This window comes from Populus nigra, chromosome 6, assembly GCF_951802175.1.
Source record: "Populus nigra chromosome 6, ddPopNigr1.1, whole genome shotgun sequence".
Classification (NCBI taxonomy): domain Eukaryota; kingdom Viridiplantae; phylum Streptophyta; class Magnoliopsida; order Malpighiales; family Salicaceae; genus Populus; species Populus nigra.
Window position 1 is genome coordinate 22100318 of NC_084857.1, and position 24029 is coordinate 22124346.

At 32.3% G+C, this 24029-nt stretch overlaps 4 protein-coding genes across 6 annotated transcripts; 3 read left to right on the forward strand and 1 right to left on the reverse strand.

Moving 5' to 3' along the window:
* Positions 1 to 1170: 1170 nt before the first annotated feature.
* On the forward strand, positions 1171 to 4176 carry LOC133696956 (probable protein phosphatase 2C 34). The gene is made up of 6 exons (XM_062119256.1): positions 1171 to 1572; positions 2069 to 2323; positions 2415 to 2723; positions 3008 to 3125; positions 3252 to 3475; positions 3823 to 4176. Exons 2-6 carry the CDS (start codon positions 2081 to 2083, stop codon positions 4054 to 4056), a joined length of 1128 nt encoding a protein of 375 aa, XP_061975240.1. The 5' UTR covers positions 1171 to 1572; positions 2069 to 2080; the 3' UTR covers positions 4057 to 4176.
* A 1571-nt stretch (positions 4177 to 5747) lies between these two features.
* LOC133695937 (uncharacterized) lies at positions 5748 to 8296 on the forward strand. Of its 3 annotated transcripts, none has more exons than XM_062117917.1 (7): positions 5748 to 6274; positions 6385 to 6462; positions 6620 to 6664; positions 6801 to 6845; positions 6947 to 6998; positions 7392 to 7488; positions 7559 to 7817. In XM_062117917.1, coding segments are annotated over exons 1-7 (759 nt in total). In that variant the 5' UTR covers positions 5748 to 5833; the 3' UTR covers positions 7560 to 7817. The 3 variants fall into 3 exon arrangements, with proteins under 3 accessions (XP_061973901.1, XP_061973902.1, XP_061973900.1); XM_062117916.1 differs by lacking the exon at positions 7559 to 7817 and adding an exon at positions 7824 to 8296 and having other exon boundaries at positions 5751 to 6274; XM_062117918.1 differs by lacking the exons at positions 7392 to 7488; positions 7559 to 7817 and adding an exon at positions 7147 to 7385.
* Positions 8297 to 14825: 6529 nt separating this feature from the next.
* LOC133695749 (EP1-like glycoprotein 3) lies at positions 14826 to 16248 on the forward strand. Its single transcript, XM_062117694.1, has one exon. It carries the CDS (start codon positions 14826 to 14828, stop codon positions 16131 to 16133), a length of 1308 nt encoding a protein of 435 aa, XP_061973678.1. The 3' UTR covers positions 16134 to 16248.
* Positions 16249 to 18986: 2738 nt separating this feature from the next.
* LOC133697884 (uncharacterized) lies at positions 18987 to 23194 on the reverse strand. The gene is made up of 7 exons (XM_062120706.1): positions 22775 to 23194; positions 21967 to 22164; positions 20891 to 21163; positions 20639 to 20741; positions 20211 to 20329; positions 19941 to 20117; positions 18987 to 19772 (listed from the first exon to the last, which is right to left on the reverse strand). The coding sequence occupies exons 1-7, from the start codon at positions 23045 to 23047 to the stop codon at positions 19023 to 19025; spliced, it is 1893 nt and encodes a 630-aa protein (XP_061976690.1). The 5' UTR covers positions 23048 to 23194; the 3' UTR covers positions 18987 to 19022.
* Positions 23195 to 24029: the final 835 nt, after the last annotated feature.

Genomic DNA, 24029 nt, shown 5'->3' on the forward strand with positions numbered 1-24029 from the left:
GGTTTTTTCTATTAGGCTGAAATTAGGTTGTTTGAAAATCTAAATACACTTAGGTCTATTCTTTTTACTTTTTTTTGTTGTATTTTTTTAATTGTTGTTATGTTTTTTCATATTATTTAGATTATCATTTAAACCAATAACTCAAAATTTAGATTTTTTTACCCTAATATTTTTTTTATATCAAAAAAAAAAATTTGCTCTACCTGCAGCTAAGCACGGAAACAGATATAGTTCTAAATTGTCGTAATTGGGCCCTTAGCTAAATTGTTATTTATGCACTTTGTTATGATGGGATAAGCCTTTTTCATTCCATTTTATCTATAAAAAGTTCAACTTAAAAACATTATTAAAGTTTTATATCCATATTTATTTTTAAATAAGAAAAAACATTATTTTATATAAATATCTATATGTTTTTTTAGATAATTTTAATAAAAATTCTTAATTAAAAATGATTAATACAAAAAATATTTTGAATGCAAAATTAATATTATCATAATAATAAGGTAGGATATTTAAAGTTTATTCTAAGTTTTTCATTCTTTACATAATGTTTTGATTTTTAAAAATGATTTTTTATCTTTTTAAAATGATTTTAAGATATTTTAAAATGTTTTAAATTTAAAATAGTATAAAGATTAGGTTTGGAAAGCCAAACCGGTTCATTCTTGATTTTAGATCATAAAAACTTGCAAGCATCAATCTCTTTTATTTTTTATTTAAAAAAAAACCCGAGTCAAACATTCAACTCAAATTTACAAGTCTGATTTTTTTTATATTTATAGGTGTATGCATGGTACATCCTATCCAACTTTTTTCTTCTCTTTTCTTGTCAATAATTAATGGTTATCTTGTGATTTTTTTATGTAATTATTAACTAAGATTAAATGTAGTTTTAAGATGATTTAGCATCTTTTTAGTGTTGATATTTGCATCTTCCAATTAGATTTTCTTAATTAACTAATTGAGTAATTGTTCAAACTCAAACATTAAATAGACCTATAATATTAAATACTAAAAAAATCATATTAGTTAAAAAAATATACAATTAATATTAATTCATTTTGATTTTTGAAATTAATTAAAATATTTAAATAGAATTTACAAATTTATCCGTCGCAAAGGCACCGGCATTGTACTTGTTAATATTCATGTTGATCTAATGAATTATCAGGCTCCTCAAAAAATATCCAAATTGGCGGCCATGATGCAACTCTTTGAAGCCTGAAACCACACAAAACCTCAAGGAGAGTCCGTAGTTGTCCAAAAAAATCCTTGTGAATTGTCCAAACCGACCGTTAGCTGACATAACATTCAAATTGTAGTCATTTCCTCAGTGAGCAAAATACAGTTGCTGACTTGCTGTAAAGCTATCTACAGTGCTTGCCAACGTACGCGTTTATCAAGTTGATTGTGGGTTGAAGGAGCAAGACAAGAGTGCACGAAATTGGAGTATAAAAAACAAGTAGCCCTTCAATATCCAACTAATATTTTGGATCGCTTGAGTGATCACATCAGATACCGGCCGGCGATCAGAGGAGATATCAGGCTAAAGTCCCAGCTTAATTTCAGGTTAATAGCTAGAAGTTCCTCTCGTGAACCTATAGGGAAATAATATCACTAGGTTTCTTGCTCACTTTTCTTCTTCTCTTATTTGTTGGCCTTTTGTTTTTCGACTATTTATCTTATTTTGAATTCGATATATAATATATAAGGGTTCTGTTTGGTTGCCAAGAAAACGTTGAAGAAATGAAGTTTTAACTCTTAGGTATATATCGTAGTAAGTTTTTCATGTCACCATTCGGGACGTTGAGGAGGTTTTGTTTGTGATGCTTGTTTCTTCAAAATGGGAAAAGAGAAGGAGCCCTTTTGTTTATTGAATGTAGATTTCAAGTTTGATAATTGAAGTTTGGAATCCCAGGTATTAATATAACAATATATATATATATATATATATATATATATATATATTGGAAGTGTGCGTGAAGATCAGCTTGGATGTTTATTCAAAACATTAGTTACACACAACTTAAATTAGATGAAGAGATAAAAAAATTTGTGTGATTAGGCTGTAGAATCGATGGTGTTTTTTCCATCTTTTCATGATGGATTGTCCAGAATAATATCGACAATCAAGGGCAGAAACTCTCAAAAAGATACTGGAAAGGAAGCTGCAGAAGCTTTGGCAAAGGATGCGAGGAAGAACGAGTTGATGTTGAGCTCCTCTGGCAATGTTAAGTCTAGTAAGTCAGATAATTTTGCATCGGTCTGCTCCAAGAGAGGGCAAAAAGGAATTAATCAGGATTCTTCTGTTGTGTGGGAGGTAAGACAAGCCATATGAAGACTTCACAGTGAATTCAATATGCAGCTAGTTTTATCATGATTCATCTTTTGGCTTGTTCCTTGTCATGTAGGGATTCGGGAGTCAAGATGATATGATCTTCTGTGGCATTTTTGATGGGCATGGACCATGGGGCCATTTCGTTTCAAAAAAAGTTAGAGAATCTGTACCCTCTTTGTTGCTGTGTAACTGGCAAGAAAACCTTGCATTGACATCGCTTGGCATGGACTTCGAGATGGATTTGGATAGAAACCTTCACCAATTCGATATTTGGAAGCAGTCCTACCTAAAGACTTACGCTGCCATTGATCAGGAACTTAAGCAGAATCGCAAGATTGACTCCTTTTTTAGTGGGACTACGGCCGTAACAATCATTAAACAGGTATGTTGCTTATTAGTAAACGCATCTCTTTGTTCTTTACAATAGATATATTGACTAATTATGTCTTTCTGGTGTTTTTCAAAGCTGTTCATGTCTTAAATTGCTGTCCCTGGCTGATAAAATTGTTGATCAGGTGTAACTAGAGCAGAATTGGAGTTTCGAAATGCAGAATGTGATGATAAATAAAATTAGTCTGTAGGGTTCTTGTAGGCTAAATATTTGAGAATTTCTTGGCTTTCAATCACCAGGAGCCTAAATTTCTTTGTCCAATATGGTGTCTTCAGGGTGAGAATCTTGTTATAGCAAATGTTGGTGATTCTCGGGCTGTGCTGGCGACCACTTCCATTGATGGCAGTTTGGTTCCACTTCAGCTTACCATCGATTTTAAGCCTAATTTACCTGGTAAGAGCATTCCTTAACTCGTTCTATATATATATATATATATATATATATATATATATATATATATATATATGCACAAATACAAGTGATAGTTTGTTGTTTAAACATTTCTGATGCTGATTGCAGAGGAGGCTGAAAGAATAACACAGTCGAAGGGTCGAGTGTTTTGCCTGCATGACGAGCCAGGGGTTTATAGGGTCTGGATGCCAAACGGCAAGACTCCAGGACTATCATTATCAAGAGCCTTTGGAGACCACTGCGTAAAAGATTTTGGGCTCGTTTCGGAACCAGATGTGACACGAAGAAACATATCAAGCAGAGATCAGTTCGTCATTTTGGCGACTGACGGGGTATGCATTTTCTCAATGGCACTCTTTGGCCTAATCACTTGATATTCCATGATCGAAAGGATAGGCACAGAGATGATAAAAACATGTTTAGTCGAAGAATTCTTCGAGGATAGAATGAGTCTCTGTCTTTTCAAAAGATAAAAGACATTAAAACATGTCTTCTTTGCCCCAACTATTTTCATTTTCATGTTCCGTATCTCGAAACAGTAATCAAACACAGTTCAAAGTATTCACTTCTGTTGATTTTAGCCAATGAAAAGCAGAATGAATCCAAGAAAAACACATTGCCTTTGCCTTGAGAAGTAGTAAAATATAAATCAATGGTGGTTATTTGCTGTTTTGCACAGGTATGGGATGTGATTTCCAACCAAGAAGCAGTGCAGGTTGTTTCTTTGACACCAGATAGGGAAGAATCAGCTAAAAGACTGGTGGAATGCGCAGGCCGTGCATGGAGGTGCAAGAAAAAAGGGATTGCCATGGATGATATCTCAGCCATATGTCTCTTCTTCCACCCTTCACCGTCTCAACAGATCGACCCTCAACTGATCTCCTCACAGGCTGACATGATGAACGCTTTGTAAAGCAATGCCTTCAACTACTCTGGTAGTTGTTGTATGTGTAATTGTGAAGAAGCATTATGGACCCAGAATTTTACACGTCTGAGAATTGAGTAAAAGAGCACACCTCCTTCAATCGCTCTACCTCTCTTTCTATATATATATATATATAATTGGAGACAAGAAAAAGACGAAGACATATTTTTTCTATCTTTTTTGTTTTAATGTTTTCTATTTTGAGACACTATTTAAGTGCTATGGGTTAGGTTATTGATTCTTATCTGTAATGAAAAAAAAAAAACTATTGATAAAGAGACAATTACATTATTATTTTTCATTTGTTAAATAATAAAAATATTTTTAAATAAAATCTAAGTATTTATTTAAGTAATTTTAAAAATACATCTCTTGTTAACCTTATGTATTAAAAGAAAATTAATAAATTTTTTAAAATAATAATTCAAAAATTTAAATCTAAAACTTTAAAAAATTATGCAAATACTTTTAGGATGTTTGAGACAGTGATGATGATTGCTTTTAAAAGTATTTTTTATTTGAAAATATATTAAAATATTATTATTTTTTTATTTTTTTAAATTTATTTTTAGCATTAAAAATCAAAAAAAATTAAAAAATACTCTAAAACTTAATTTAAAGTAAAAAAATTTTAAAAAAATATTTTTAAAATATAAAAACAAATAATCTCTTATGGTATGAAAGCCAGTTTACAAAAAAGCTCACGTGCAATGCATGTGAAGTAAGCGAAACCCCGATTAAGGCCATGTTTGTTTTCCGGAATTCACTTTCCGGGAAACCACTTTCTAAACTTTCCTGTGTTTGTTTGCCATTAAAAAAGTTGATCAACGAAAAATACTTTCCAGTCAAAGAAAAATTTGGTTTGGTTTTCAGGAAAGTGTTTCCCTTTTTTACTGTGTTTGTTTTCCAGAAAGTGGTTTCCGGGAAACCACTTTCCAAACTTTCATGTGTTTGTTTGTCATTAAAAAAGTTGGTCAATGAAAAACACTTTCCAGTCAAAGAAAAATATGGCTTGGTTTTCAGGAAAGTGTTTTCCTGGAAAATTTGGGCGAAAAACACTTTCCGGAAGTTATGAAAAAATTAGAAATGCCATTATTTGCTAATTATATCAAATTTGATCCTCAAACTTTTGATTGATATATATAATTTGTTTTGAATATTTATTTTTTAATTCCATCTCTTAAAATTTAATTTTTATATTAATTTTGGTTCTTATTTTTATAATTGCTATTTACTTTTTCCTTATCATTTTTTTATTGAAATTTTTTATCTATCAAATTTGATTCTCATTCTTTTGATTGTTACTTATTTTATTTGAAATAATTTATGAAATGTTAATTATTATTATTTTAATTTCTTCACCTTTTATTTTTTTTTTAATTTTTTAGATTTGATTTCTATTATTTTGATTATTATTTATTTTATTTGAGATAATTTATGAAATTATATTTTTTTTCAATTTTATTTTCATTCAACTTTTTAATTTGTAAGATTTGTTTCTCGTTATTTTAATAAACTTGAGAAAAATAAAACATTAATAAGTTATTTTCCAGCTTCTTTTTCATGACATAACCAAACATTAGAAAGTGTTTTCTAACTTATTTTTTATTATACTACCAAACATTAAAAAATATTTTCTAAAATTTATTTTTTAAAAAAATATATTTTTCAACAAACAAACAAACAGTGCTAAACCACTGTAACACCACGCTCCATCCTGATCCTGGCCCTCTCCATCACCGCCAAAAGAAACACCTGCCATGCCATGATCACTTCTCTCCCCCTTCCATTCCTTCACTTTCCTTGCTCACGTGCTTCTCACGTGAAAACAATTCTCTCTCCAATCTCCTCCTCAACCTCGCTTCTCACAAACAACCTCGCCGCACTCCCCTCTCTCAGCCTCCCTCGCTATTCCGGCAGCCGGATTCCTCCCCGGCGACTGTCTCTGATCATGTCCTCTGCGATCTCCCGACCGGAACCGATCGAACTTAGAGACGATTCTGATTTCCGCAGTTTTCTCTCTTCGTCCGACTCCGATCTCATCTCCGTCTGCGGCTTCGGCTCTCTCCTCTCTGAGAGAAGTGCGAGAAGTACATTTCCAGATCTACTCAACTTTAGAGTTGCAAGACTGAATGGATTTAGACGCGTCTTTGCTCACGTAGCTCCTATTTTCTTTGAGCGTGGTATCGCCAAGCCTGAAACCAAGGTCTTTCATAACTCTTCACTACACTACAAATAATAAAAAAAAAAATCAATTAGGTTTGCTTTTCTTAATTCGATATTGTTGTTGGGGTTTTAAATTTTAAATTTTTGCAGGAGATTTCGAGCTTGAGTGTGGAGCCGTGTGAAGGTGAAAGTCTAGTAGTTACAGTTTTTGAGATTGAAAAATCAGAGGTATTTTATTTATATATAAACATTAAAAGAATTGTTATTGAGGCATTGTGTTTCATTCAATTAATTATTTTGATATTTGAATAATTGAGAAATAAATATGTGATTATATTTGTTATATCATTGAAGCTTAATTGAATTTGTTGCTTCGTGAAGTTAGATTCCAGCTTTTATGGAGAGGGAGCTCGAGTTTCGATTTCTAGCTGTAAGTTGTTGGATGACTGACTATTATTGATAAACATTGTTCTGATTTCTAGCTGTAAGTTGTTGGATGACTGGCTGTTAATGATAGACTTTGTTCAGATTTCTAGTATCTACTTTGCTTTGTTTACCTGTGGCAGGTTGTGCCTGAAACACTGGATGGCAAGCCGTTTGATTTTCCTGCGGTATGTGGGTTTGAAATTGTGAAAAATGTTATTTCTTTGATTTCGTCTGCATGACAAGTTGCTGTTAATAGATTTGCTTACTGGTTTGGGAATTGATGCAGGTGCTTTGTGCGCGATATAGTGATGAAGAGTTTTTCCAAGTTAGATGCAAAGGTTTGTACAGGATTTCACCTGTAATGTTATATACAAGTATTGAGAATGGAATGGCCATCATTAGCAGTTCTGCATTTCATGATTATATTTGCATGGCCAGCTTCCTGTGATTTTTTGATAAATGAGAACTATTTGTTCTTTGATCCAGGATGATGTTGATTGTCTGCAAAGGTTGCAGCACTTCAAAAATTTGGAATTTCTAACATTTTCACTTCTGAGAGCTACCGCTATTTAATCAAGGAGATTTAGAAATATTTTTTATTATATAATGAAAAGGTTCACCATGCACTACAAATATGAATAAGCAATAATTAGCATTCGAGGTTTTCTCTTGTTGGTTATTGCTTGCTGTAACAGATGGGATTGTTATATCTGCTAGCTAATTTCATGCAGGAAGTAAGGAGATTTATTTTCAGCATTATGGAAGATATAACATCGACAAGATCTGGAGAGATGATATCTTACCTTGTCGTGCTTATCTTCGTCACTGGTAAGTGGTATTTTAGACAAGCCTACATTGTGTGCTTTCAAGCATGTATTGATTTGCTACCATCAATCAGATATGGACATCCATAAAAAGTTGGTGATCAAATGCCTGACCCTTTACTTCATAAAGAAATTTGACTGGTTTTTTGCTGGAGATGAGATGATTTCTTGTCGCTCTTTGAATTGTTCACCAAAGGAAGTTAATTTTGGGCTGGCAAAGCAAGTAAAGTTGAAGCAATTCATTTAGCATAAATCCTCGAGGCCAAAGCTTTCCATTACACTCTGTTTGCGACTACAATTCTTGTTCATATAAATTAAGGGTGATAAAACTTTGTGCAGTGTGTTGGCAGCGAAGAATCTCAGCGATGCAGCCTACAACAATTTTTTGGAACACACTTTCCTTGGAGACCGCAAAACAACCATTCGTGAGTACCTAGCTACAACAGGAGCAGGCATAATGGAAGAAGAGCCCCCGGAGCCCCTCAAGACACGTTACGGTGGCTAATATCAAAAAACTGCCGCGCTACATATCTGCGGTCTATGAAAGGTACTGGTATTTCAAAATGGCAATCATCTTAGATTTCACTTCCGTTGAGCTATAGATGGAGGAAAAGAAAGCTGTAGCTTGCAAACATTTGAATATATTTGAAGTTCAAACTCGAATTCTTTGGGTCTATGCCCTATATAGGAGAGGAAATAATTTTTTTTTGTAAGGTTTTCTCTATATTCTTCTGTTTGAAAATGTATTTAGTAACCTCAAGATAGTTCAAGTGGGTAATTGAGCCCTCCATCTAAGGTAGGTTTTCTCATAATCTTTTTTGTTATAATATAAAATTTAGGTTTTTCACCTCTCAGGGACAAGGAAAAAACTTTCAGAATATACCTCATGATAACCGAAATGGAAAAGCTTACAATCATTCGCAGAAAATAATATTTTGCTAAAGTGGATAAATGTAAATAAAATCAATAATTGGTTTATCAATTGACACATTACATATTATTATATTTAGAGGCTCCATTTTTATATTGATACTTAATAATATTGTTCTACTTTTTCTATCTTTTTATATATATATATATATATATATATATATATATATATATATAATTGTTTTTCATAAGAGTAACTTTAGTAAACTTATAATAGGATTGTTTTTAAAAATATTTAACTTAATTCTGAGAGCTAACGTGTCAAGGAGCCCTAATGGATCCTTAAAAAGGAATGGCTAGATTTTTATTTATGAAATAATCAAATTGGCTATGCTTCTCTTTTCATCTACTAGATCCACGTGGAAAATATTGAAGATTAAAATTTACAAAACATATGGATTGTGAATCCAGTTGTTAATGCCTGGAATAATATTAGCAATATATATTTTAAAATTAAAATTAAAATTAAAAAAATAGAATATTATTTGTATGGATATAATATAAGCGAGAGATGAGCGAAGTCATTTTAATTATTCGATTAACAAAAAGGTTGTTGAGATTTGCCAATAGACATTTTCAATTAATTAAACATATAATAACAGATCAATGCTGTTCACTATGTTTCTACTCCATGTAATTATATTATTTTATTTTATTGAATCATGAAACAAATTTTCCATCAAACTTGCAGTCTAGATTATATAACTATTAAAAATAATAAGAATTATAAAACCTTTTAAAAATAATATCTACTTTTTTAAACTTGTGACCTGAGTTATTGAACTTGAAGCACTCGATCTAAAAAAATCATGAAGTTCAATTCCCATAAAATTAAATATTAAATGATGAAATTAAAAGGAAAAAAATTATAAACATACAAAAAGATTTTAAAAAATAGTGTTCAAAATCACTATTACAACTATTATAATAAGTATTATTATTATTATTATTATTACCACTACAATTATTGCTAACATTGTCATTATTAGTAATAATATCAGCATTATCATTAATATTATTATTATTTTAATAACAATTATCGTTGTTGTTGTTGTTGTTACTATTATCACAATAACCATTATCATCATCATCATCATTCTTCTTCTTCGTCTTCTTCTTCTTTTCTCCCATATTATTATTATTATTATTATTATTATTATTATTATTTGTAGTAGTAGTAGTAGTAGAAACAGGAATGGTATTGTTACCACCACAACAATGACTAGTAGTAGTAGAAACAGGAATGGTATTGTTACCATCACAACAATGACTACTATTATTATCACCATTACTTTTATTATTGTTGTTGTTGTTGTTTCTATTATTATTATGACTAGTATAATAATAATAATAATAATAATATTTTCATCATCATCATTACTAATTTAATTGTTGTTGTTGTTATCAATAATATTATTATTTTAATTTTAATTTTTATCACCATCATCATTATTACTAATATTACCATGACCATTATTACAATTATTATTGTTACTGTTACTGTTACTACTATTATTATTATTATTATTATTATTATTATTATTATTATTATTATTATTGAAAAAAATAAAAATCATGAACTTGATTTAAATGATAAAATTCATGTAAGAACCCCAAAAGTTAAATCAGTTTATCCATATAACTTCCACATAATAAATGAATGGAGTAAAAAAAAAAATTATTCACAATAAGTGTCAAAGAACCAATTTAGCCTAATAGCTTAAGTTTTTAGGTGAGATATCAAGATATGATTTATATTATTCTTTAACACATCTCCTCAAGTAAAAGCCTTTTAGGCTTGAAACTTGCACATGCCCACACTATCTTGTGCTTAATTTTTATCAAATAAATGGAGGATGGTGAGATTCGAACTTGTGACCGAATTTTTATCAAATAAATAGGGATGGTGAGATTCGAACTCATGACCGTTTGGTCATCAAGACTCTGATACCATGTCAAAGAACTATCCAACTCAATAATTTAAGCTGTTAGGTGAGGTTCTAAGATATGATTTATTATTCTCTAACAATAAGTTCCTGAAATTTCTAATGAAATTTCAAAATAGTCTTTCATACACTGAGAGGTCCCAAGTTATCGACAATTGACCGTATATACATTTGCATCCACATCCAAACCATAAACACATCCACAAGTGATCCAACTCAGTTATTCAATTCATTCAAAAATATGATCATGACAACTTGTTTTATTCAATTTTCATCTCATAACACACACATAAATTAGAAATTAAGACGAACATCCAAATATTGAAAATTCATATACAAACACAGCACAATTTAGCATTCTAAACATAACCAGTACATTATAATATTCCAAGTGCAAATTAATACATTTTGATATTCCAAAAACAAAATAGTATAAAGAGTATACTATTATGATCAGGTTACATGATTGCTGCATAACAAAATGCATAAATAGACCCTAAGTCTTTAGCTTATACAAAAGCAGTCAATAACCTAATTTCTACTTCTGACGTGCATGGGAGGGACTTGCAAATCATGATTTCAATATAAATAAATAAATCATAGAATACAAGCAATTGCAAGGAAGAAAAATTTATACAACACATTCACCTACTTAAGTCATATGCAATTCTATACACAACAACTAGCCCTTTTCTAGGATTTGCTAAATTATTTCTCATAACTGTATCCCATTTTCCTCTTTTTTTTATAAGTCCAAGTTCTAATCGAGAGTACCACCCTAACATTTCTACCCAAAATAGGGAGGTTACTATCGACGCTAATGACCCTCATCAGTGCCTTTAGTTACCCATCCTAGGATCAACTAATCAAGTTCGTGGAAATGCCGACACTAACATAACCGTTGGTGTCATTAACTATTTCCGGGCCGAATTAGCTAATCAATGTTCCATGTTATCTTGGGAGGTCCCTGGATATGTCGATGTCAAGAATCCTTGACATCATTAGCTTTCACCTCGGAAAGCTAATCAAGTTCCATGAGTTTTGCTGATATTAATGTCACCCGCCGATATCATTAACTAATTTGAACCTAAATAGCTAATCAAGTTTCATATTCCTCCTCCCCTGTACCGATCATATTGATGTTAGCCAACTTGGCTAACATCATTAGCCTCCCGTATTTAGGATGGCTAATCAAATTCATGGAACGATCGTCTATAAAGATCGTTGTTATTGTTCATTTCCTCCGTAAGGACCCATAATTAAATCTAGATTTCCATTTCCATTTCCATTTCCATTTTCTTTTTGTTTATCCCCTTCCTTTTCACTTCTCTTCTCTCTTTTTTTCTTTTTTTTTTTTCATAATTAGGCACTAAAACTTATAACTCAACCAATGATTAAAATAATTATGAAATAGAGAAGATATAGGTATCGAATACCTACCTGCTATGGACGCTCGACTCGTGTTCCCTTGTTATTGTTGCACTTCTTTTGTGGTTTTTCCTGAAACCACAAATACCCATCGTTATTCCATATTAATCATCATATCACAACACAATAGCAGCAATGGTGATAATACTCATTTTCCTTTTACCATCCTTTTTTTTAAGATCAAGACATGATGTTACATGTTTTATAAAGAGCAAAAAAGCGAATTCTACCCTTAATATGGCTAAATTTCATCGTTTTATCGCCTCGGCCGAAACTGTCAGCGAGGGAGATAGATCGACCTCTCTTCAGATTTTTATTCTTATCAGGAGTTCTAGGGCTCTAAATTAGACGGGGTCAAATTCGTTGGAAAGATAACACTCTTAACTACAACTTTTATGAGAGATTGTCCCCAGATTTTGTTGTTATGGGGTTTGAATCTCCTCTGGAAAGGAGGTGATGAATCTGACTAGATTCATCGATGATTTTCGATTAAGCTTTCCATTGTCCCTAATTTATGCATCATGAACACACAACATACCAGAGTTTTTTTCTTCCCTCCCTCACTTGGCTCTTGGCCGAATTTGGCTTAAGGGAACTAAGGGTTCCCTTCCTCTTTTTATACACGCATCCATAAGATTTCATCATTGTTTACCCCATAACAATATGTTTCAATGTTCTTATGGAATAAGAAGGAAAAAATTAGAATTTATCCCCTTCCTCTCTAACCCACCTTGGCCGACCACTCTTACTCCTTTGGTTATGGGTTTTTTTTTAATCTTCTTTGCATAATTTCATCCTTTTAGGTAACTTATACAACTCCTATCCACTTAATTCCAATCAAATCCGCATTTTCTCAATTTTTTACTCAATAACCCTAATTTTTCAACTTCAAATTACTACACAATTCTTAATTGAATTTAAGTTGGCTTTCACAATTTATTTAGAACCACATACCTAAGGGAAATTTAGGTTTAATTTCTAGTTTGATTAAAGTTTCTCAACTCCTTTTTCTTTACCAGTAGCCGACCCTCGTTTCTTTCACAAATTCTTCACTTTTCTTCTTGTAAATCCTTTGCCCAAGTGTGTTTTCTCCACTTAATAATTCCAAGACTTGTGTAGGTATACTAACTTAGGTGTTTTCTCCTAGGTTTGATGTAGGAAAATCTTAAAATTTCCCCCCTTTCTTGATGTTGTCCAATCGACCATGGGAGAGAGAAAGAATGGGGTATTTATAATCTCATTTCTTCTTAATTCTATTTTGGCCCCATCTTTCTCCCTTTTTCTCAATTAAGCCCCCCTCTTTTTTTTTTGTTCTCCAAAACTATTAAATTTTATCACCACAATTATTATCATTATTATTTTTTATAATTACACTATTTTTGTATTATAAAAATTTAAATTATTATAAATCCCCCTTTTTTTGGTATAATTTGTTCTCAGGTTTCACAATTCAAAACTGTACAAACTTAGATAAAAGAGCAAAAAAAAACAATAAGAAATTAAAAGAAAATAAACTAAATTGAAATCATTATTATCAGTGAAAAAATAAAAATCTTAAACTTGATTTGAAGAATAAAAATAAAAGATATAAAAACTTTGACAAAATAGCAAAGAAAAAAAATAAGAAATTAAAAGTAGAAGGACCGAATCGAAATACCTTATATATACAAATTAAAAATCAAAGGTTAAATTGAAAAGAAATAAAACTTCAACAACAAAAAACAATTAAAAAGCAGCAATCAAAACTAAAAGGTCTGAATTTGAAAAAACAAATAACAATGAGGACTATATTGTATTTACTGGGTAGGAGAGAAAGATGAAGGAAGAAAAAGAAAAGAAATGGTCACTAGCGATACACCAGCCATGTTTGGAGTACACGTGTCGCCTATAATGGAAGAGAAAACGGAGAGGAATTGGCTAAGATGATGGAAGAGATTTTTTGACCATTGAAAACTGCCGCACCCACAGCACAAAAATGTGCAGCAATTCCAACGCGTCGGTGCTTGCTTTACACACGCCAGAAACTTTTCAATTAAAAAATCATTATTTTATAATAGAATTACGTTACTGTACTTAACTAAACTTACAATTCACAACAAAATCTAGGCTGAAAGACTCAAATACCCCTAACTACAATGAACTAAATCTCTTGTATTCAAGGGTAAATGCACAGTCCTACCGTGTATAAAAAAGTACTTAAATACCGCTATCCAAGATCACTAATTTTTCTATTTTTAGAGATATTTTGGTTATTTTATTATTTACACAATATTTAATAAATACAAATACACTAACAAATCAATAATAATTATTACACCTAGTGGAAATATCAAAATACTCAGAAATAATTCTGGTCAAAGATCTAACTATTGATGAAAATAAAAATAATAATCATTATATTATATTGTAGCGACGAACAATTAAATGTAAGAGAAGTTATCCTGTGTTTTGTTTTAGTTGACTTTTAATATAACATGCAACTTGCACCTATTTGACTATTCCTCCGCTTCATGATAAACGAGTCCGAGTCATGTCACGTGCATTTATCACAATTTGTTGACAAAGGAATTACAACTTACCACTTGGCCCCATATTTATCTAATTAAAAATAAGAAAAAGGTTTTTGCCATTTATTAGTCAACAGAACACTCACTTACAGTCTACTGCAGATCACGTGCAATTAAATATTAGCAGTTAATGACAAATTAACTCTACCTATCTGGAGGATAAATTACTGTTTGATTTTGTATTTTAAATATATTTTAAAAAAAATTATTTTTTTTATTTTTTAAATTAATATTTTTTAATATTTTTTAATTATTTTAATGCATTAATATCAAAAATAAATTTTTAAAAAATAAAAAAATATATTATTTTTAATATATTTTTAAATAAAAAATATTTTAAAAAATAATTATAACCCCGTTATTTTGTTTTGAAAAAAGAATAATTACTGAATCCATGACAGGAGCTATCTCTATTACTCTCTTATAAAAGAGGACCTGCGTGCCTTTGTTCTGCATCAGACCCAAGGAAAATGTCCTCTCCTCTTCTTGAAGTCTCCTTGCTTTCCCTCTGCCTCCTCTACGGCTCAATCTTTTCCTTGATTGCTCAAGCTTCTGTCCCTCCATCTGCCAGATTTCAGATCCCCGTCGACACATTTTTCGGGGCGTACTCGGTAGAATATGGGGCAAATTATCGTCTCATAGGCATTGATAACTACCCTTTCCAACTTGGCTTTTACAACACCACCCCTGATGCCTTCACTCTCGCTCTCCGCATGGGAAACCCTCTCGCATCTCCAAAGATGTATTTTGTTTGGGAAGCCAACCGAGGGAAACCAGTACGTGTAAATGCCACTCTCACTCTTGGTGAAGATGGAAACCTTGTCTTGGCTGATGTTGATGGAAGCATTGCTTGGCAAACCTACACTGCCCAGAAAGGAGTTGTTGGCCTGCAACTCCTTCCCAATGGCAACATGGTGCTTCATGATTCGAAGGGCAATTTTGTTTGGCAAAGTTTTGACCATCCCACCGATACTCTTCTAGTGGGGCAGTCTCTTCGTGTTGAAGGAACAGCTAGGCTTGTGAGTCGGGCATCTGAAAAGGAAAACTCCGATGGACCATATAGCTTGGTTTTGGAACCCAAAAGACTAGCCATGTACTACAAGAGCCCTAGCTCTCCTAGGCCTTATCTGTACTACACTCCAGACAAGCTAAGCGAATCCAAGGGTCGTATTCAGAATGTAACTCTGTATAGCCGAGAAGAAGTCGATGGATTTTATTATGATTTTGCTCTTTCAACTCCTTTCCAAGATGCCATACTCACCACAGTCAACTACAATAACACACTGTCGTTTCTTCGACTCGGGATAGATGGGAATCTTAGGATCCACACCTTCTATGATAAAGCGAACAGCAATGATGGATTTCAAGTGACCTTCACCCTTTTCTCTAGAGATTCTGGCTGGGAGAGTGAGTGTCAATTGCCAGAGAGATGCGGTCGCTTTGGACTTTGTGAGGATAACCAATGTGTTGCTTGCCCATTGCCGAATGGACTAATGGGTTGGAGCAGGGACTGTCAACCTGTGAAGTCGTCTTCATGTGGATCCAAGAAATTCTACTACTACAAGCTGGAAGGGGTTGATCATTACATGAGTAAGCACACAAGTGGGATTGGTCCGATGAATGAGGACGATTGTCGGAGGAAATGTTCAGGCGATTGCAAGTGCTTGGGTTACTTTTACAACAAGGATACATCCAAGTGTTGGATTGCTTATGATCTCCATACCCTAACCAGGGTTGGAAACTCCACTCACGTAGGCTACATAAAGGCACCGAAATAACTTTCCTCAAACACTTCGAATGGCCGAGGAAAGATTGGTCTTGTCGTTGTTTGGAAATTGGAATTTAGAGTCATGCATCGATTTTTACAAATTAAGGTGGTGTTATTTCCAATAATTTGAAGCCTTTTCTCTTGTTTTTTTATTGGGATATCCACGCTAATTTATGTATATTTTAACTAAATTTTTAAAATTTTAAAATTAATAATTATGTAATTTTTCTTAAAATTTATAATACTTAAATCAATAATTTTTAAAAAATAAATTAAAAAAACTGACCAATTAAATTGTATCATATGTTATTAAACACAAGAAGTGTTTGATTTTTGTTTTGTCCTAGTTTTTTTTTTTCCTTTTATTCGTAGGACAAATCTAAAAAATGCCACTATGAAAATTATATGATTTTAATTTTATCATTAAATAGTTTTTTTTATTAATTTTAGTTTCAAACTTTTCATTTATCGAGATAAAATCAAGGAGTACTTGATTAGGATCAAATTGAATATTAATATTTTAGATTTGATTTCTACTCAAACTTAATCAAGAAGTACTTGATTGGATCAGCTTGCGTGTACCCTGACTAATTTTATAGGTTCTAAAATTAATGATTATATAAGCTTTCAATTGCTTTAAAATTTATAAGATTCAAATCAATGACTTTTATAAAATAAACCTAGAATTTAATCACTTAAACTATACCTTTTAAAATTCAATTAAATATTGGATATGGAGGCAGGTTAGGGGTTCACCTAACTTGTACCCAAATCGATATTTTTATCAATTTTTTTGGTTAATGCATATGTAATTTCTTGTCTATGGATTTGCATTTTGAATCTTATATTTTTTTTTAAATTGCACTGCCCCTGTGAAATGTTTTAAGTCAAGCAGGGGTTTAGCTGTACGAGGCTACTGGCACGTCTGAGCGTTATTAGAGCGTGTTTAGTATTATAGTAGTTATTGTGGTTGTGATTTGAAAAAAGTTATTTTTATAAAAAATATTTTTAGTTGAGGTTGGTTTAAAAAAATAAGTGTTTGGTTAAAACTGTGGTTGAAATTGAGGTTGAATGAAAAATAGTTTAATATGTTTGATTAAAAATATTTTTGAAATTGAGGTTATAAAATAATTTTAAAAAATATATATTCATATTGATGGTTTTTAATTTAAATATTGTAAATATAACTATTACTATTACATCATGAAATAAATAATATTTTTTATAAAATATTTTTTATTGTTTCATTAAACTATCCACAATTCTATCACGTATGAAATATATCCGATAAGGACTACAGTTTCATAAATTTCTTAAGAGCGCAACAACATCAGGTAAAATATAACCATGAACAAAATTAAGATTGCGACCAAATTCTATAAATGCAGCATTATTAAGTGATCTCCGTCTAATTTATGTAGTCATTGAATAATATTTAACACTAGTTTTTCAAATAAAACATAATTAAAAATAAAAAAATATTTATTTTATTTTGTTGGGTCATACCCGGTTCAATGTATTTTTAGCTTTGATAAACCTAGTCGACCTGAGTTTTATATCTAATTGGATGAAAATTAATTTAATTAAAATTAATCAATTAAACAGGTTAATTTATGAATCAATTAAAATTAGAATTAAACTTAATTTAGTTTTAAAAAAATAAATCAAAACTTTATATTTTAAATTAATTTGAGTTAATTTATCAAACTTGTAACTTTAATATAAGGTTATAAGTATAATAACAAGTAATGTAACTTTTGCATTAATTTTTTTTAATAAAAAATCATGTTTACATGGCATTATAAATAAAATCATGTTTATATTAAATATTACTGTTTATGCTAAATATGACACAGATGATAAAAATTTGTTATTAATTTATGATGTAGAATTATTTCTATTTTTTGGATTAATTATTTTATAAAATAATGATATAAGTAATAAATACAAATAAATCTTACTCATAATAATTAAAAAAAAATACCAAGTATTTCGGACTTCCATGTGCCGGTTCAAGCCCTCAGCAACAAAAACATTGTATTGCGTTAATATTTAAACATGAACAATGAAGCACTGTTCATCCATTTTTTCATTACAAGAAGCAGCTTTTTGCTGCTTCTTACAACCTATGGCTGTGCCATAGTAAATGGTGGGATCCATCATTGAAAAATTGTGATAGAAACATAACCAAACAATAAAAATTATGGCTGCTGATAAATCTCATTCGCATTCACAGTTCCAAACAGCCACTTAGATATGGCTCCCACCAATTTCCATCAAGAACGTTATTGATAACTAGCAAAGACCCGTGTGGATTTCATCGATCAAGAACCCAGAAATGCTAGTAATTTTTTCAAAGCTACAACGTTACTCTCATTTTTCCCCACTACAAAACCCAGTCTGACCTAAAAAAAGAAGTCAGCTTGCTAATCAAGAATCAACTCAGAACATAAATTTTAAAGAAGGTGGTGTTTTTCATAAACCAGAAAATGAGACGAAAATTCTCTTTCAATCCATCATGAAAAAGAAGTTTATGAAAAGTCCCAAGTTGTATGATACTTGGGTATGGGATAAGGTGGTCAGGCCATGAAAAGTCGACCTGGGTTTGTTTCAGAAGAAAATAATCATGAAATAGTAAAAACTAAATATCACTTGAGCTTAAATAGAGTGGATCGAGTTGTGAATTAACTTAAAAAGTACTAAGTCAATTTCCAAATTCCCAACTTGATTTAATGTTAAGTCCTGAGTCACACTAGGTTGGAGTTGATTCTCAGGTTTTATAACAATGACAAGACTTGACACTGAAAATCTGTAAGCCTAATATTCCAACGTGTATATACTCTCTCAAGAACATCAAATATCGTTGTTTCATGCGAAACGTGTTTTCTATTATATATATTTAATCTTCAAACATAACACAGCTACAATCTTCATCATTTTCCAGTTCTTGGATTAGTAATTCCATCATCTTCTTATACATAGGCATGTAATGATCGTTGATCATCGTTCTTGACAGTCGGATCTTACTATACAGTTCTCTGGGAGTCTCGTATAAACCTACGTGTTCTTCCGTGGGTTCATCAAGTTCTAAGTTAGCAGTATCTGATGAAGGCATGGAAATGACATGCATGATTCTGCCAGGAGGATAGAACAGTTGGCTCTCTGACAGATCCTCTGAGGTGATGTGAGTTTCTGCTGCAGCTGCTTTGGCGAGATCATTCTCTTCTTCAAAAATCTCATTTGCTGCTGCAGCTTCTTCCTCCTGCGCTTGGATATCAACTGCGCTCTCTTGCCTTTGTAGCTCGCTCTCCAGTTCATACCACAATTGTCCTTCAGTAACCTCTTCCATGACTGATGAAGTCATGACCCTATCATCAGATAAAAATGGTTCATCTTCCCCGGCATCATCATGACCTGAACCACAGCTTGACTCAAGTTTGATCTGCAGTGAGTCTTTTGTCTGGACTTCAGTCACAAGAGCTTCAGAGTTTACAGATACTACAGTAGCTTCAGGCAAATCATGTGTTCTAGAATTTACTGATGAAGGGCCCATGGAACGTCGACGTTGCCCCATGCACGACCATGATGTTAAAGATGGGCGTGTTCTGGCAACAGCTTGGGCAACATCTTGTGCTCGCTTCATCACAACCTATATCAAAACAATTATAAGATTCAGAAAAATCCTATCTTAATCCTGATTCAATTCGGAGACAAAATGTGAGTTACAGGTGTTTTTACTCGTTCCAAATTAGAACTAAATGGTGGTGGCTTGATTACAAGTCCCTGGACCACTAATTCACAACCACAAGCATGTTACCTGAGTGCGGCTGGAGACAGGTCGCAGAAGTGCACCTGCACCAGCAACCCTGGCTTTCGCACTAGCTATGGATGGTAGACGGGATCCCAAGGCAGTAGCAGAGCGATAAACAACATTTAGGACTCTGGTATGCTCAACCTGATCCCTCAAATCATTTAGCCATGAAGATGCTGTGACCTGGTTGACAACCATTTAAAAGTCAGGAGTTTGACAGTGGATGGTAAAGAATGAAAATCAATGTTTGACCCTCCCGGGAACAAATTTCAGCACCTCAGAGCGAAGATCATCAACAGAGGCAGCTGAAAATGTAGGCACCAGATCAGATCCATTAATGACAGTGGTAATGAAATGTTTGCCTGATTCTGCTAAATCCCATGTCATACATGCAGCTGCAAATAAAGTAATGAAAGGCATTTAGAGAGCGTATCAATGTAACCCGGAGGTATACCCTCTTTCAACCAAATAAGATCTTCCATAAGAATCAAAGTGCAAAGAGCATTTCACACATGATGACAACAAAATCCAGGGGATGATCCTGAAAACAGAATATTGCACCTACAGCACAGAATCTCAGTTTAGAAATTAATATTGGTATTCAAATGCAAACGGCAAGCATGACAAGTATCCAATCCAGTACAAGCTTAACCAGGTAAATGTCAAAACAAAATAAAAGATCACCAGGAGTCAATAGCACATGCCTGGGGCAAATGTGACACAGGTACTAGAAGAGAGCTCCTTTTGTTCTCTAAGTATATAGGTTAATAATGCTGCAGTACCACCACCGAGTGAATGCCCAACAATCTGTAAATGATAACCGAATAATTAGAGGAGAGTTCAAAGACAGGTAAACCTTACTACATGTTAGCATCTTACACTAATACCATGTTAGTGTATACCAGAGACATTAATATGAGTAAGATGAATCCATGCCAAAAAATATATTCAATTACCTTAATTTTGTGGTCGGGATATTCACCATGTACCCTAAGCAGTAGAGGAGAGCTAATCTTGGCAATCCAACGAGCTGCAGCAACCATTCCACAGTGTGCATAGCCTAAAACTAAATTACTAATCCAACCATCATGTAAAACCGAATGGTGAAAGGGGACCACTGCACCAGTTGCTGCTGTTAGTGTATCTTTGATGCCATGAGTACCGCGAATCAGTAGAAGGAATTGTTTTGAATTTTTATCATGTATAATTGTGAAAGCAGGCTTCAGAAGCTGCATCCAAACTTGTGGAAATTAAAAGGAATACTCATTTAACATTTTGAACAAAAATAAAGCAGAAAGTAGGATCATAAAGAGATTACAATACATGGGAAGAACATCATCTAAACAAGCTCTTCCAGAATACTGTTACAATGGAAAAAAGTTGCACGCCTCATATATTGATGCTTTAAACTGAGCAGAATCACGAAAAAGAATCTTAAGTATGTTCAGTGTCATAACCTTTCTGGGACAAGTAAATCTAGGAGGAAAAGTTGATAAGAAAAGGTAGCAGTCTTGACTTTTATGCATGCTTAAGATTTGGGGTCCATTGACTGCGCCACCAATCACCTATGATGTTATCCAGTTCAAGTCTCCTAGTTGGGGCATGCCAAGTAGGAAAGACAATGTCTTACAATAGTGTACCTTTCTATTTCTTTCCTTTTCAGAAATAACAGCCACAAACTGTAAAATAAGGTATTTAAAACCAGCTTTTTGTTTCCACAGTCCTTTGTGAATTTATTTTGACAGGGGGCACCACGTAAGGAATCTTCTTAATGGTTTAAAAGCAGGACGTTCCACCTGTAAAGGAAATTGCTGTGTATGCACAGCGTTTTAGAAAGAACAGACAGAACGAGAAATGCAGAAAAATCTACTTAAAATTGATAACAACCCATAATACAGGCTAAGCTGTATCTAAAGAGCGAATAAGGTGCCATTATGTAAAACCCTATGTAAAAAAAGTTTACAGGTTCACTTTAAATGTAAAGAAAGAGATCAACGAACACTAACAAATTGCATTATAGATGGTCACCTACCCCTGCTTTTGGCTTCTGAATAAGAACATCCTCCTGAGAGAATCCAGCCAACTCCAAAAAGATTGGAAATGGCTTCTTTGAAAAATACATGCAAAGGGTCAACAATCTCAATAGATCGTACATCTCTGCTATAATGTCAGGGCCTTTCAGCTGTACAGAATTACCACCAGCATATACACTTGCAACTTGCAAATTACCCTACAAAAAAAAAACTCTCGATTAAACACATTAACCAAACCTCAAAGGCCTAAGAAAAGAGTAATACAAATCAAAGTTTTTGATTAAGGCATGTCATCTGCATCTAGGGCTGCTATATTATTCCCCTAAATATAAAAATTTCAACAAATAAATAACTAATTACACTTGATCTTAAGCAAAAGGCCAAGCAAAGTATATATAACCAATTACAGTAAAGTACCAGTCTTTACAGCAATCAAAACACTAATTAACTCCTTTTAGCTTAACTAAACAACAACTAAATAAGCAGTAAACTCTAGATTCTTACACCAGAAAGCAAAATATAACTAAAAAAATGCTTACATTAAGAAGCCAAAAATAACTCAAAACACACACCAAAAATCATAAAAAAAAAAAAGACCACCCATTTTCGACAAATAATTACTCATTAAAATAGAGCGTCAGTCCTTACAAAAATAGCAACTATCTCCTTTCTATCTTCACAAGTAAAATAACTGAACACAAAAAACATTAAAATTCACATACTCAATGATAAAAAGACAAACTTTAAAAACAAAACCCGAATTTAACACAACCCAATATAAATCAAAACACAGTTCTTAATATATACCTGTCTCCTTAAGAGATAATTGATTCCAAAAGCCAAGTCACCAATGGGCCATTTTCCTAAAGTCTCAGAGTAAGTGAACCTAAGCGTCTCTGATAATGTTGTTATTGTTTCTAGCCAAGTGGCAGGCGCTTGTACCGGTCTTCTGGCAATCCTCCTCCTCCCCGACCTCGATTTCGATAAATCAACGCCCTTCGCTGCCGCAAGTCTCCGGATTAATATGTAATACATCAGCATCGCTGCTCCCGCCGCCGTCGCCATTGTCGCCGCCGCCATGTATGGAAGAATCTCAAATTTTGGAGATCATGCAAATGGGTTTTTCGAGGAGAAACAGATTTCAGGGATTTTGGAGGAAGAGTATTGATTTGAAGTCAGAGAAGTTTGTGGACAGAGAGAAGAAGTGTGGAATGTTGAAAGGGATAGATAAAGATAATATATAATATTGAAACGAAGAAAGATTAGGTGTTAAATTACTATTAAGTATTTGCTCGCGATCGTGTTGATAGTGGTTTTTAAAAAACAAATTATAAATATATTAAAATAATATCTTTTTATTTTTAAAATTAATCTATTAAAATAATTAAAAATTTTCAAAAACATTTTCTAAACTTAAAAAACAAACACTAAGCTTAAGTTTATCTTGTTTACAAGAAAAGATAAATATAAAAATATAAAATAAATATATTTTTATAATTTTAAAACTTAAAATAAAAAATAAACTTGTTTACTCTATGTCTATTATTTTTATCCGTCACACATAGCTAAATCTTATCTAAATATATAATTTGTGATGTTATTTTAAATTTTGATTTTTATTTTTACTAATAATTTAAATACTCTTAAAGTGTATTTTTTTTTTATTAATATGAATACTCAGACCAATTTGTGTGTGGCTCAACTAATTTTACGGGTTTTGAAATTAACAATCATGTAAACCTCTAGTGATCCTAAGAGTACTTAAACTCATAATAATTATTGATAAGCAAACTTAAAATATAAATAGTTGAGTTATTTCTTATTAAAAAAAATAAAAAAAAAGAGTGTAATTGCATAGTATACTAGAGAATTTAAATCCTAAAATTTGGAAATAAATTATAAGAGGAGGATATTTTGGAGAATGAAAATAAGTTGAAACGGAAAGGTTGAGTTTGGGAATATATTAACCGAGTAACCAAGTAAAAGAGTGCGCGCACGTTACGGCAAGCAATGACTCGTTGAAGGGGCAAGTTTTTCCCTCTGTTTAAGACTCAGGAGGTAA